The sequence below is a fragment of the Balaenoptera musculus genome, chromosome 3, assembly GCF_009873245.2.
Source record: "Balaenoptera musculus isolate JJ_BM4_2016_0621 chromosome 3, mBalMus1.pri.v3, whole genome shotgun sequence".
In the NCBI taxonomy this organism is placed as follows: domain Eukaryota; kingdom Metazoa; phylum Chordata; class Mammalia; order Artiodactyla; family Balaenopteridae; genus Balaenoptera; species Balaenoptera musculus.
In genome coordinates this window covers 165,276,456-165,291,656 of record NC_045787.1, presented here as the reverse complement: position 1 = coordinate 165,291,656, position 15,201 = coordinate 165,276,456, and the positions used below count along the sequence as shown (strand labels likewise).

Below are 15,201 nucleotides of genomic sequence, written 5' to 3'. Positions count from 1 at the left end.
AGGACAAGGAGGAGAAAGGACCCTTCAGGGAGAAAGCTGGCTGAGGGGCCTGGGATAGGGGGCACGTGAGCCTTCAAGCGGGCTGGTTGAGGTCAAGGCTGCGTCTGTCCACCTGCACCCGTCCACCTCTCATCACTGAAGGAGCCAAATCCCTGTCCGTCCCCCCCATCCGAGTACTAAGTTGAAGGTGTCATTGTTTCCTGCCCAGCTCTTTGATTTGGGTCCTTTTGCCCCCTCGCACCCAACTTCCAACAGGTGCATCCTGACATTGGAGAGAGGAGCTAGAAAGAAATGGGGAGAACAGAGGAGGGCAGGGCGGGAGGGAGAAGCCAGGGGGTGGAGAGGGAGAGGAGGTGGGGAGGGAGCGGCAGGGCGGGGCTCCATCTATAAAGGGTGAAGCCTGCTGGCCTGGCAGGCAGGAGAGCTTGGGTCCACTTCAGCAGGTACCGGCTCCAGGGACCCCACTGGCTTTGGTGAGTCCTCCCCCCTCCGACCAGCAGCAGGTCCCTCCAGCACACTTGTCCCCATCCTATGCCACCTGCCTCCCTTGCAGAGGGCCCTGGCTTGAGATGGGGGTGCTCCCATGCCTGCCACTGCCCATGTTGGGTCCTCATCAACCACCTACCCCCCCTTCCTAGTTAACCCTCAAGGCGCCGGAGGAGGAGGACCAGCCTGCACTATGAATCCGTGGCTCCTGGTCTGCCTGGTGGCCTGCTTCGTGGGTGCCTGGGCTCCCACTGTCCACGCTCAAGGTACTGTCTCAGACAATACCTACCCTCCCCCCTGGAGTGCCCCTCTCCCCATCCTTCTCGTGCCTCCCCTAGCATGTGCCTGTCTCCTCCTCCAGAAGCCTCCCCCATCCCATCACCATTGAATTCATTCTCGGGTGGCCAGCTCCCCCCAGCAGGCATGCGAAAACTCCCAGCATTTGTGCAGCTCCTTAGGGGTGCATGGTCCTCAGCCCCTCCTTTCAGAGCCCCTGGGTGGCTCCTCCACAGTCCATGACCCAAGGCCTCCCTCTGGACTCCAGCCAGCCCAGGGACTGTGCAGAGTGGGGCCACTTACCCCCAGGGACACACTGCAGTGACCTGAACCTGCAGAGCCAGGGGTAGGGGTTGAGATCAGAACCTGGGAGACCAACAAACATGGGTCTCCATCTCAGCTTCCCCTACTCCGGCTATCTGTGCGGTCCGGCTGAGAGTTGCTACTCAGCGTTTATGAGCCCCAGTTTCCTCATCGGCAAAGTGGGGCTCCAAACTCCTGTTGCAGAGACGGGACATGAGGATCCGATGGGCTGATTCCTGCAAAACTCTTGGCCCAGTGCCTGGCAGCAACATTGATAACCATTACTGTTATCAATGGGGAATTCCTCTCCTCCTCTCCCTAGCGTAGGCATTTGAGGATATTGGTGACCAAACGTTATTCTGGATGCCCCCAGTGTCCCCCAGCTCTGCCGCTGTGTTCTGCATCCCGGTGGGCCCGAGGAGGCAGCTGAGCCCCAGTAGCTGGCCAAGCAGGGCCCCTGGGCAGGTGGAAGCCCCATGGCCCCACCCACCTGCCCCTCATTAGGTCTGAGAGGCCCTAGCCCTGCCCCCAGCAGACCTTACCCTTTGCCCAGGAGGGGGCTGGGCTTCGTTCCCATTGTCCTGCTATTAGAGGCCCATTTCAGGCGCCAGGCCCAGCCTGTGCCCTTTGATCCTGAGGTCAGCGGGGCCCCCAGCCCCGGGGAACTGCCTGCCTGGCACTGCAACACAGGGTCCATCTGACTCCACCGCCCCTTGCTCTCGGGGTCAAGGTGGGGGATGGAGGGAGCCTCCAAGCCCTCCCCACGGCCCTCCCAGAACTGAGATGTGGCCCCTGGAGGCACGGGTGGGCAGAGGGACGGATCCCAGAGGACCCTGAAGGCCCAGCACCGTCTCCACATTAATTCATCCTCTGCTCATTCCACCTGCTCATTCTTCCAGAACCTTCTGGCACCAGCACCTCCTCCTCCTCCAACCACGCCCCCCTCCCCTTCTCAGGGCGCTGCAGCCCCTCCTTGCCCTCCGACCCAGAGCAGGAATGGAAATGGCCTTGGTCCCCCATTTATTTCGTGGTCCTGGGCCCTACCCAGCGGGGGCCTGCGGGGCCCTCTCCAACTCCCGCTTCCTGTCCCCTTATCAAGGACCAAAGGTGAGCCGAACGGCCTCCTTACCGTCTGGGCTGTCCCCGGGCCTCCACAGGGCGTGGGACGGTTGTGGCGGGCGTGCGGGCTCGCGGGTGCCCAAGGCTGTGGGCGTTCCTGAAGAGCGCATGCGCAGCCGCACACGCACGCGTAGAGACGCGAGCCTGTGGGCGGCTGTGTGGTCGCAGGTGCTTTTGAGGACTGCTGCCTGGCCTACCACGGCCCAGCAAGACGGTCCATGCTCCGGTACGCCCAGAGTTACCATCGCCAGGACGTGAGCGGGAGCTGCAACCTGCCTGCAGTGATGTGAGTGGGACCATGGGGGAGGGGGTGGGGACTCTCACGCAACTTTGCTCCCCGCTTACACCCCCATCCCTGCAGATTCTTCTTCCCCCACAAAAACAAGATGGTGTGTGGGAAGCCAGGGACCAGGTGGGTGCAGATTGGGATGAAGATCCTGGATGCTCGGAGGAAGACCCAGTTAAAGCCCCACCACGGCACCCGGAGAAACTTCCAAGGTGGGTGAGACCCCAGCCCAAAATCTAAGGGGCCCACCCTCCCTGCTGCGGGCCCCTGAGCTTCTCAACCCCCAAAGGAGGGGATGGCAGGCCAGCATCTGACAGCTGCCTGCACCCCAAGAAGAGTCAGTGGCTTGTGAGTGGGAGGCTGAGTGAACGTGCAGCTCTTTTAGTCGAGACACCTGCAATTGCTAGAGATGGAAAATACAAGCAAATGGGAAACTCATTGGCTCAAATAACCACCCAACGGGCGGCATCAGGCTGGGCTGGATCCAGGTGTTCCAAAGGTATTGGTGGAGCTCTTATCTATTTCTCTTGCCTTCTCTCTGACAGTCCCTCATTCTGGGGTGAGGAAGTTGAGCTCTGGAACCTCCACGCTACCATGGTCGAAGTTTAGTGGTCCCACCAGAAGCAGCAAGAGGAAAACCTCCCTCCTGACAACAGCTAATCCAGGTCAGGACGCTTGAGCATGTGACCATTCCTCCCCTCATCACTCCTGAGGAATGAGGGCTCCTGATCAGTCCAGACTGGGTCAGAGGACTCACCTCCAGGACCACGGAGGGCTGGCTCTGTGGTCAGCCCCACAGATTCACACGGGAGGGTCCTAGAGGACTGTTCATTACCCTGCTCCGGCCCAGGGGGCTCCGGCAAGTGCTCAAATGAAACGCCAAGTGTGTGGACCGAAAACTTCAGGGCCCCCGACTCCACTCCAGCCCCCCTCCCGTCCCTCCTGCAGGACCATGAGCCCGCACTTCTCTAGGATCAGCCAGCATGAGATGGGCTGGACCTCTGTATGCCACAGTTATCACCCTGCAGCCTCGACCGCCCCAGCCCCTCTGTGCTTCAGGGCAAATCTCAGTCCCCGCACCTGAGGCTGCATCAGTTCCCTCCCTGTCACCCTGCTACCTCCTGCTCCTCAGATAGCTGGAACAAGGGAGCTCTGTTATTTCAAGCCCCGTGCCTGCTCCAGGCACCAGAGTCATACCTGCCTGGGCAACGATTCTTGGAAAGAACCATCACTATAGTTGCCTACCTGTAGGGACACACCTGCCTGTGTCCCTCTGGGTCTTTGCAAAGCTTCAGTTCTCTCCCAGGATGTGCTTCTCTGTAACTTTTAAATAAACCATTGGTGGGACGTCATTCCTGTCTCTGTCACCTTTCATCGTGGGGTGCGAGTCCCCAGCCTGTGTTGAAACCCACGTGATCCCCTCCCACCCCAGGATCTGTGCTCTCAGCCTGGGGTGCTGAGCACTGGGGCCTGGGGCCAGGGTGCAGACTCAAAGGAACTTCCAGGCCCCACTACACTGTGCGGGTACCCAGAGCAGATGCCATAAACTTTCTGCGCCTCGGTCTCCCCGCTGTAAAGCAGAGATGATAACACTGCCTGCCTCATACAAGTTTGTGGGGACTAAATACACTGCCGTTTGTGACATACAGCACACGCACAAGCTACATGTTAACACAGTGAGTATCCCATCCACTGAGCTCAGCCATCAAATTCAATAGATCCAGTGCAACCTGGAGCCAGGACACTGGCATGGCTGCCCACCTTTGAATCTGGTTCTTCTACCTGTAATCTGGTGTCACCTCGGCCAAGTCACTTAACCTCTCTGAGCCTCAGTTTTCCTATCTGTAAAATGGGGATGAGAAAAACAGTATCGATTCCATGGGGTCATAGTGATGATGTAATAGGGAAGAACTTTTTATATTCTATTACAAGTTAACCACTAAAGGGATATTGCCTATAAGCTTAAATTATACATAATGGCCCATCTTGGGCCAGGAACCCTGCTTCCCAGGTAATGAGCACTAAGCTAAAATACCTTTGTTTAGCTCACAGGAAATATCCAGGCCAGGCCCACCTGTGAATGTCTGCAGGAAGGAAGAAATGAACACATCCCCTCCAGAAGCTGACCAGAACAAGGAAATTGGTTTGACTTCACTCCCTCCCCTTTTTGTATAAAAGAAGCCTGAATTCTAACTCAGGCAAGATGGTTCTTTGGGGCACGAGTCCAGCACCTTCTCGGTTTGCTGGCTTTCCGAATAAAGTCGCTAGTCCTTGTCCCAACAACTCGTCTCTCGATTTACTGGCCTGTCGTGTGGCGAGTGGTATGAGCTTGGACTCAGTCACAAGGACTGAATGGGTCAGTAATTGTACAGTACTTAGAATGGTGCCTGGTACATAGAATGGGGTCAGGGATCATGAGCCATTATTATCAGTAATGGTGAACCCACAAGGGATCCAATGGTTGCCACTTGCAGCCTGGCTTCGTGCCAAACTCCCAGGTCTGAAGTTGGCAGAACCTACCTGCACCTGGGATGGTGTCCCCCACCCCCAGGTGCAGGATGGTCTTCACCCACCTCTCCCGTACACACTTTCTCTTCGGAACCCTAGGCAGAAGTACATCCTTTCCAAAGCTGCTGCCCTCCTGGGGCCTCCTGCTCCCCCGCCACGTGAGCCTTGCCCGGCCCTGCCAAGGGCAGCGTCTACTTACTGCCAGAACTTGCCAAGGGACAGACTTAACCCAAAATAACTTTATTGTTGTCTCTACTTCTGATAGAAAAGCATCCTCAGAACCCTAGCCCAGCTCCCCGTGGGGACGAACATGGCTGCATGTCAGCAACTCTGGCTGGGGCCCCGTGGGCCCTTCTGCTGGGAGGGACGAGCCCTAGGCCCACCCTAGCCAGCTGTTCCCATGTCCCGCCAACCCCCAGGGCTGAGCCCCCATGCAGTGCAGAAGTTTAAGCCTGAGACTGACCAGATACAGTGAAACCCAGGGCCCTCCTTGACCCTGGCCGTTGAAGTGGAGGGGGCAGGCCACAGCAGCTGCCAGCTGTCTCTAGGAAACACCGAATGGTGGGGTCCCTCGGATAGAGGCTGGGCTAGCTTGAGGTCATAGGATAGCATTTCGCTCTTCCTGAGTTTTGGGGTTCCACCTGGTCGGCCACTGCCGCCAGGGATTGATCCCTCCCAGCTCTAGAATCTCCCGCCTCTGGAGAGGAGGACCACATAGGGACCCTGGGGCCCATCGACGCCAGGGCTTGTCAAGGGTCTCTTGGGGGCGGGGGGGTGGGGAAGGGGTATAGCAAACAGAGTGACATCCTGTGGAAGGAGGCAGGGGCGGGGCAGTGCCGAGGTGGTGAGTCTGGAAAGCGGGCTGCGGGAGGGGCCTGGGGCCAGGTGGGAGGCATGGGTGCCTCTGGACTACATGAGCTGCAGCTGCACCTTTAGCCGCAAGGCCCGGCCTGCCGGCCCCCACTCTGGCTGGGTGCCCCAGGCCCCAGCCACGCTCACCACCTCCAGCTGGTAGGTTCCAGGCCCCGGTCTCCGACGCCCCAGCTGCAGGGAGCTGAGGCCGCGGAGGTGATGCATGCGGAAGAAACCTTGCTCGTTGCCACGGGCAATGATGTAGCGGACACGGCCCCCCAGACCCTCCAGCGCCGGCCGCAGCTCCAGGATGTGCTCGGCCCGGCCCAGGCCGGAGAGGTTCAGGCCCAAGGTCAGCGGAGCCTCCGAATCAAGGCTGGCCAGGCTCGCCTGGGGAGAAAGACCAGGTGGATGATGGCAGGGGCTGGGAGAAATCAGAATGCGGTGGGTAGGGGGCCAAGAGGAGAATTTTAGGCAATCTCTAAAATGGAGGAAAACACGGACCACTCCCTGCCCTTGACTCCTGTCTAGCCCTCCCCACCCACAAGGCCAATGGTCAGCTTGGGCTATAGTAGAGGATGGAGGTGGAGGCTAGTTCCCAGGTGGCAAGCAAACTTTTTCACAGGCTGACTCCAGACCCCTTGTTTCAACTGAGGGGCCTTAGTTAGATCCCGGCCAGCCTGGTGGAGGAAATGGAGAATTTTCTCTCAGATACCCAGACTGGGAGGCAGTCAGATGGCATCTGGCCCCAAAGCACCCAAGGTCACTCAAAGGTGGTCTGGGGTGGCTGGAATTATGACCAAGGGCCTTGCAGCACGAGCCAGCCCCAGACACAGCGAGAGAAACACAAGACCCTGCTGGGCCATACAGAGGAGATGCTCAGTAGCTATCCGGTTCCTGGAGGCCGGCTGCACTTCCTGCATCTGGGCTCTCTGAGAGCCCCCCTGTGTGCAGATGACAAACCCCTCTTTATCTGAGCTCCTCGGAATGCTTCCTGGTCCTGGCAGCCGGACAGAGCCCTGAATAAGCCAGCAAACCTCAAAGGCAGGCTGATGGGGGCTGGGTGATGTATCCAATCCCACAGGAGGTTATCTGTGCTTTCTTATTCTTTGCTCTGGGCAGAGCTGTCTGTTCTGCCTAATTTACATGCTGATGGAGTGTTTTGCTGTTGCATGAAAGTGAAAACTATTCTTGTTTCCCAGACCTTCACCAGGACTGCTGCTCAGACATGTGCTCTTACTGACACCTGCTGGCAATCCGTGGGTATTGCAGGCAAAGCCACAGGACCCAGCCTGCCTCTGCCCAGATCTGCTTGTGTCCATGCCAGGAGCCTTGACAACCTCTCCACTCACTCTTACTGAGTAGCAAGGGCTGGTGACACAGTGGCAAACCTGAAAGACACTGGGCCCTATCCCTGTGATGCTTACAAAAATAACAGTAACAATGGGAATAATATGTACACACACTCTTTTTCCCAGAAAGGGGAAACAACTAGAAGGAAAAGGAAAGCAAAGGAACATTCATATTTAGATAATCTACTATTGAGAGCCCCTCAGACCCAGCATTCCTGTCCCACTTCTGCCTTCATTTTTTTCCCCATAGCATTTATCATGTATCATATTTATCGCGTTACAAAATAAGATGTGTTTTACATATTTCTTGTCTGTCTCTCTATTAGAATATCAGTCCTATGGGGACAGGGACTTTTTGTGTGTGTGTGTGTTTTATGTGTTGTTCACTGTTGCTCCATTTTTTTGGTTGTTCACTATGAGTCCAGCACACAGTAGGTGTTCAGTAAAATCTATGGCGTGAAGGAGTTTGGTTCCAGATGTGGGTAATGGCTTCTGTGCTCAGTGATTTTTTTTTTTGAAATAACAGAAAGTAATGACCTCAGAAGGTGGTGGGTGCAGAGGGGCCCGGGATGACTGCCATCCTGCTCTGCCAGTTTTTAGTTCTATAACTTGGGCATGTGACCTAACCTCTCTGAGCCTCAGTTTCCCCATCTGTAAAATGAGGATAATAGTGGTACCTCCACCTCCCAGGGCTGTTGTAAACATTGAGAGGTTGTGAATGAATGCAGAATGCTTGGAGCAGCACGTGTATCCAGCAGGTGCTTAATAAATGTTTAGCTTTCAGATTCTTTGGGAGATAGTGGCAAGACCAGCCAGCAGTGGCCTCAAGGACTTTTCAGCTGAAGGACAAGCAAGCTGAATTTGTGACAAAACTGCCCTCCCTGCACAACCTGGTGGGGTCAGGGTCATAGCTGGAGTGGCCCCAGGGGACAGAGGGACTAAATCACAGGACTGCTCTACTGTTCTTGAGAGCACGGCGGGTGGGGTGGGGGAGAGACAAGGAGCGTTCAGGAGGCCTGAGCATAGCTCCAGGAGCATTGTGGGTGCAGGAAAGAGGTGCAGAGGGTCTGAAGAAAGGAGATGATGGAAGGGGTTAAGCTAGCTGCTCTGAGCGCTATTGGTGCTAAATCCAGAGGGGCTCTGAGGGAGGGCTGTGCCAGCCAGGAGGTGACAGGTGACAAGTTCCAGGGTGCAGGCAGGGTTGGGGGGCCCAAGGCATTTTTCCTGCATTGAAGCTCCATGGAAGGGATCCACGGGAGGCATCACACCCAGGGCCTGTGTGGGAGATGCCTGACTTCTCATCTGGAGCAAGGTGGGGTGCTTGGGGGCCTGTGTCCCCCAGAGAGCTCCCAAGGGGAATCCTCAGGCTGAGGAACTACAGGAAGACCCAGAAAGGCACCATGATTTAGGGGACAAGCTGTGACATGGAGCCTGGTCCTCTTACCCCTGGCCGGTTCCCTGGCTGTCCCTGCCACTCACTGTGCCCCATGCCCAGTGCATTCCCCATGGCACCTGATAGCCCCCATGGGGGCTGCGCCGTGGCCGGTCACGAGGGGGCTGGCCGTTGATCTTGCATTCATAGCAGGCTTCGGGTGAGAGCGGCTCCTCCTCATCTGGGGCATCCTGAGGTCCAGGGCTGAAGCCCAGGCCAGAGACACAGTGCCTGGGCCAGGACAGGGGTGGGCAAGTCTTCAGGGGCAGGCTGACGGGACCTCCCCTCCCACCCTCCCACCCCCTACACTCCATTTGGAGCCACTCTGCCCGTGGGGGCAACTACGAGTGTACCAAGGTGCCAGTGTGGATTTGCATGTGCCTACACGTGTGTGTGTGCATCCCTTGGCTTTCCTGGGTGTAGGTGTGAACCTGCATGCATGCAGGGGTGTAGGATGTACCTGAGTGTACCCAGGGGCGTATGCGTGTATGAGCCTGCGTGCACCCTGGATGCTGACATGCGCTTGCACGCATGTGCACATTGGGATATATGAATGAGGGTGCCTGGGCATGTTGGCACAGGTGTGAGCCTCACACACACTCACGTGTATTACAGGGAGGCGTGCATCCTGCACTAAGCACATACAGGACAATTACTCCACGTGGGGTGTGAGCTTGTGCATCCACAGGTACAGGTGCCACTGGGCCTCTGCACCCATTTCTGTGTTTTGTTTTGGTTTTGGTTTTGTTTTGGCCACGCGGCGTGTGTAGCATGTGGGATCTTAGGGTCTCCCCGACCAGGATCAAACCCACGCCCCCTGCAGTGGAAGCGCAGAGTCTTAACCACTGGACCACCGGGGAAGTCCACTGCACCCATTTCTCCATGCACACGTATGTACGTGAACGTGTGCACAGGCCCGTGTGTGTGTGCGTGCACGCGTGCACGCCCAGGGTTCGGGTGTCTGTGTCCACCCCGCTCAAGCCCCTCACCCTTGCCCAGCCCGGAAGTAGCCTCGGGGGCAGCCGCACAGGAAGCCGCCGGGGGTGTTGGCACAGCTGTAGCTACAGGGGCCGCCCCGCACCGCACACTCATCCACGTCCTGGCAGCCCCCGAGGGCCTGGTTGAAGTCAAAGCCGGAGGGGCAGACGCAGCGGAAGCCGCCCAGCATGTTGTGGCAGGAGGCGCTGCCACAGGCCGCGGGTGACAGGACACACTCGTTCTTGTCTGTGGAGGGGGAGGGGGAGGACGGGGGGAGGGGCAGGGGACAGCCTTCGCATCTCCAGATCCCTCCACCTGCATCCCTCCCGTCCTCACGTGGCAACTCTGGTTCCTCCTTCAGAGCCCAAGGCCAATGTCAATACCTCCATCAAGCTCCCGGTGAGCCTCTGGACCAGGTCTGCTGTCCCCTACACTCCTTTATCCGCCCCCCCCATCCCCGCCCCCCCATCCTGTAATTCTCCTTTGAAGCATTTCTCAGAACTTCCCAGGAATGTTCAACAGTGGATGGTCTAGAACAAGGTTTCCCCACCTCAGCACTGTTTTCATTAGGGGCCGTTTCAGTCTCTGTGATGGCGGCCGTCCTGCACCCTGCAGGGTGTTGAGCAGGGCCCCTGGTGCCCACCCACTAGATGCCAGGAGCACCCAGCGCCCAGTTGTGACCATCAAAAATGTCTCCAAGACACTTCAAAACGGTGCCCAGCTGAGAACCACTGGCCTAATTAATCCCTGTCTCCCCCGAAAGAGTGGACAATGGGAGGGCAGGGATGGAGTCTGATCTCGGCTCACTTCCGTATCCACGGGTCCTGGGCAAACTGTCGCCGAAGGAATGAATGAGTGACTATGTGGAGTAGGCTGAGAAAGAGGGATTGGCAGCAGAGGCAATGGTCTGCAGGGTCCCCAAGGGACGAATGCCGTGGGACAGAGGAAAAGACGGAGAACTTAGCTGAGGACCCACCAGGAGGGGCAGGAGGAGGAGCTGGAGAGAAGGCAGTGCCGAGGCAGTGGGAGGGAGGGGAAAGCCGAGTCACAGAGGCCGTGGGTGGAGAGTCCAGGAGGGGCAGGCAGTGGTGCCCAGAGCAGAGGAGGTGGAAGGCGAAATCTGAGGAGAGGTGATGGAGAGGATGCAGGAGAGTGGTCCCTACATGGGTACAGAGTGAAGGCCAGACTGCAGAGGAGGAACAAAGAGAGGTGGTGAGGATGAGGCTGTCATTGGGAGGCCCCGGAGCAGCAAACAGAAGGGTGCAGTGGGGAAGGTTGGAGGGAAGGCAGAAGGCTAGTCCCCCAAACCAAGGGCGTCTGCAACAGCTATGACAAAAGATGCAGCATGCACGCACCCATTTCCGTTGCCACATCCATGGCAGACGTCACTAATCAATCCCAGCACCCCTTTCCCAGTGATCACAGATACCATCTCAGAATCTTTCTCCACTGAGCCCTCCAGACCATCACTCCCTAAGAAACGGCCACCACTTTGCCAGGCTGACTCTGCAGACCCTTGACTCCCCAGCCTCCCCAGCAGCAGGGAACTAACTACCTTCCAGACCAGCCCATCGGACCTTGAGGTAGTTGTGCTTATCCCAACATCCTGCCATGGGGGTAGTTCCCAGTCGCCCGCTTTGGACAGATTCTGCTTGGGGGGTCGGCTTCCTCCCAGCCCCCGCCGCTCACCCACACACTGGCCCCACTGGGAGTGTGGGGTGAAGCCCTGGGGGCAGCCACAGCGGTAACCCCCCAGCTCGTTCTGGCAGCCGTGTTGGCAGCGATGAGGCCCGTCACATTCATCCACATCTGTGAGACGCCGAGAGGAGAGAAGGCTTGCCTGGCGGCCCTCAGGACCACCCCCAGGGCCTAGACACCACCCAACGCCCGGTTCTACCTTTGCAGCCATGGCCTGAGCTGTCCAGGGTGAAGCCTTGATAGCACTCACAGCTGAAGCTGCCTGGGGCATTGTGGCAGTGTCCACGGGTGCCACATGGGCCAGGCTGGGCCAAGCACTCATCATTGTCTGCAGAGGACAGAGAATGGGCAGGGCCACCTGCTGGTTAGGGGGTTCATGTCGGGCACTACGATACCAGGCCTACCACCTGATCAACTGTTCCAGGCAAATCTCTTTTATATATATATATATATATATATATATATATACACACACACACACACACACACACACACACACACACACACATATTTTTTGGCTGCACCATGCAGCTTGCAGGATCTTAGTTCCCAGACCAGGGATCGAACACACAGCCCCTGCATTGGAAGCGCAGAGTCTCAACCACTGGACAGCCAGGGAAGTCCCCCAGGCAAATCTTAACTTCTCTGGGCCTCAAGTTTCCCTCTCTGTGAAAGGAGATCCATAACAGTTCCCACTTCACAGAACTGTCACAAACACTTGAGATCACGCACATATAGGACTTTGAATCTCATCTCTACCACCTCAGTGCTGTGTGACGTAGGGCAACCGACTTACCCTCTCTGTGCCTCAGTTTCGTCAGCTGTAGCATGGAGATGATAATATCTACCTCATTGTGTTTTGTGAGAATTAAATTAACCTAATCACATGAAGCACTGGGACAGTGCTCACCCTAAGAGTAAAAGATTTAACAAAACCCCTTTTCCTTCTCTGTGGGAAAATGACCTGGGGTAACTGCTGCACTCTGTCCTCATGGAAACCTGACAATTGTGGGATGTCAGCCAGAGTTATGGATTGAATGTGTGTGTCCCCCCCCCCACCAATGCCACCACTGCCAAATTCCCATGTTGAAACCCTAACCCCCAGAGTGATGGTATTAGGAGGCGAGACCTTTGGGAGGTGATTAGGGTTAGAAGAGGTCATGAGGGTGGGGCCCTCCTGATGGGATTGGTGCCCTTATAAGAAGAGACACCAAAGAGCTTTACTCTTGTTCTCTCCCTACCACGTGAGGACACAGGAGGAAGGTGGCCGTCTGCAAGCCAGGAAGAGGCCCTCATCAGAACCTGACCCTGTTAGCATGTTAATCTTGGACTTAGAGCCTCCAGACTGTGAGCAATGTCTGTTTTTTAAGCTACCCAGTCTATGATATTTTGTCATGGCAGCCCGAGCTAAGACAGGCCTGGTTATCAGGCAACATTGCTATGGTGGTCATGGCACATGGTGGTAAATTGCATTGGGATTGGAGTCATGGAGAATGAACCATACATTTTTAGGGGGAACCCTAATTTAGGATTCCTTGACTATAGAGATTTTTTTTTTTAAGTTTTAAAAATTTATTTTATTGAAGTATAGTTGATTTACAATGTTGTATTAGTTTCTGGTGTACAGCAAAGTGATTCAGTTATGCATAAATATATTCTTTTCCATTATGGTTTATTGAGTGATACTGAATATATCAATACTTCACTGTGCTATACAGTAGGACCTTGTTGTTTATCCACTCTATATATAATAGTTTGTATCTGCTAGTCCCAAACTCCCACTCCATCCCTCCCCTCCCCCTTGGCAACCACAGGTCTGTTCTCTATGTCTGTGAGTTCGTTTCTGTTTTGTAAATAAGTTCATTTGTATTATATTTTAGAGTCCACATATAAGTGATATCATATGGTATTTGTCTTTGTCTGACTAACTTCACTTAGTATGATAATCTCTTGGCCCATCCATGTTGCTGCAAATGGCATTATTTCATACTATTTTATGGCTGAGTAGTATTCCACTGTATATATACACACCACATCTTCTTTACTGAGTATGGAGATTCTTGACACCAGGCACATCCCTGTGGGAACCTGGAATCTCTCTTGGGTACAAGAGGCATTGGGACATGGGGCTTCTAAGCCTCTGTGTGCACACGCATACAGCTGCACACACACAAATGCCATAGTAAGTGTGCTCACCTTAGGAAGGAGGGAAAATAACTTGACTGTACAGAAAAAGGAGAAATGCCAGTCATTTCGTGGCTAGGAATGCTCACTCCTCCCACAGATATGCACACGGCTCACTCCTTCACCTCCTTCAAATCTTTCCCCTTTCAGTGAGGCTTGCCATTATTCCTGCAGCCCACCTAGCAATTCCACTTCTGGGCGTATTTATCCAAAGAAAATGAAAACACTAACTCGAAAAGATATCTGCACCCCTACGTTCACTGCAGCATTATTCAGAACAGCCAAGACCTGGGAATAATCTAAGTATCCAAAGATGGATGAATAAAGAAAATGTGTTGGGCTTCCCAGGTGGCGCAGTGGTTGAGAATCTGCCTGCCAATGCAAGGGACACGGGTTCGAGCCCTGGTCTGGGAAGATCCCACATGCCGTGGAGCAACTAGGCCCGTGAGCCACAGCTGCTGAGCCTGCGTGTCTGGAGCCCGTGCTCCGCAACAAGAGAGGCCGTGACAGTGAGAGGCCCGTGCACCGCGATGAAGAGTGGCCCCCACTTGCCGCAACTAGAGAAAGCCCTCGCACAGAAACGAAGACCCAACACTGCCAAAAATAAATAAATAAATTAATTAATTAAAAAAAAAAAAGAAAATGTGTTATATACGTACAATGGAATATTATTCAGCTATAAAAAAGAAGGCGATCCTGCCATTTGTGATAACATGGTTGGACCTTGTGGGTATTTTGCTAAGATGAAATCAGTCAGACAGAGAAAGACAAATGCCGTGTGATCCCACTTATATGTGGAATCTAAAAACAAGACAAGAAAGCCAAGCTCACAGATACAGAGAACAGACTTGTGGTTGCCAGAGGAGGGTTTGGGGGGTGATTGAAAGGGGTGAAGGTGGTCAAAGGTACAAACTTCTAGTTATAAAATAAATAAGTCATGGGATGTAATGTACAGCATGGTGACTGTGGTTAATAATACTGCATTGAGGGCTTCCCTGGTGGCACAGTGGTTAAAAATCCGCCTGCCAATGCAGGGGACACGGGTTCGAGCCCTGGTCTGGGAAGATCCCACATGCCACGGAGCAACTAAGCCCGTGCGCCACAACTACTGAGCCTGAGCTCTAGAGCCCAGGAGCCACAACTACTGAGCCCGCATGCCACAACTACTGAAGCCCGCGCGCCTAGAGCCCATGCTCCACAACAAGAGAAGCCACCACAGTGAGAAGCCCGCACACTGCAACAAAGAGTAGCCCCCGCTCGCCGCAACTAGGGAAAGCCTGTGCAGAGCAATGAAGACCCAACGCAGCCAAAAATAAAATAAAAATAAAATAATAATACTGCATTGAATGAGATAATGCCATTTGAAGCAACAAGGATGGACCTAGAGATTATCATACAAAGCAAAGTAAGTCAGAGAATGACAGATATTATATGATATCACTTATATGTGGAATCTAAAAAGATGATACAAATGAACTTATTTACAAAACAGAAACAGACTCACAGACTTAGAAAACTAATTTATGGTTACCAAAGGGGAAAGGTGAGGGAGAGGGATGAATTAGGAGTTTGGGATTAACATATACACACAAAAAAATAGATAATCAACGAAGACCTACTGTATAGCACAGGGAACTCCACTCAATATTCTGTAATAACCCTATATGGGAAAAGAATCTGAAAAAGAATAAATATGTGTGTATGTATTACTGATTCACTTTGCTGTA

At 54.5% G+C, this 15,201-nt stretch overlaps 2 protein-coding genes across 2 annotated transcripts in view; one reads left to right on the top strand and one right to left on the bottom strand.

Annotated features, from left to right (window-relative positions):
* Nucleotides 1-649: 649 nt before the first annotated feature.
* On the top strand, nt 650-3,225 carry CCL25 (C-C motif chemokine ligand 25). The gene is made up of 4 exons (XM_036848549.1): nt 650-752; nt 2,353-2,470; nt 2,546-2,682; nt 3,016-3,225. The coding sequence occupies exons 1-4, from the start codon at nt 680-682 to the stop codon at nt 3,147-3,149; spliced, it is 462 nt and encodes a 153-aa protein (XP_036704444.1). The 5' UTR covers nt 650-679; the 3' UTR covers nt 3,150-3,225.
* Nucleotides 3,226-5,887: 2,662 nt separating this feature from the next.
* Nucleotides 5,888-15,201, bottom strand: part of FBN3 (fibrillin 3) — a 90,288-nt gene continuing 80,974 nt past the window's right edge. The window contains exons 62-66 of the mRNA XM_036847372.1: nt 11,490-11,618; nt 11,282-11,401; nt 9,604-9,838; nt 8,695-8,845; nt 5,888-6,220 (exon numbers count right to left, since the gene is read on the bottom strand). Of these exons, the coding sequence (XP_036703267.1) occupies nt 5,888-6,220; nt 8,695-8,845; nt 9,604-9,838; nt 11,282-11,401; nt 11,490-11,618 (968 nt within the window). The remainder of the gene's footprint in view (nt 6,221-8,694; nt 8,846-9,603; nt 9,839-11,281; nt 11,402-11,489; nt 11,619-15,201) is intronic.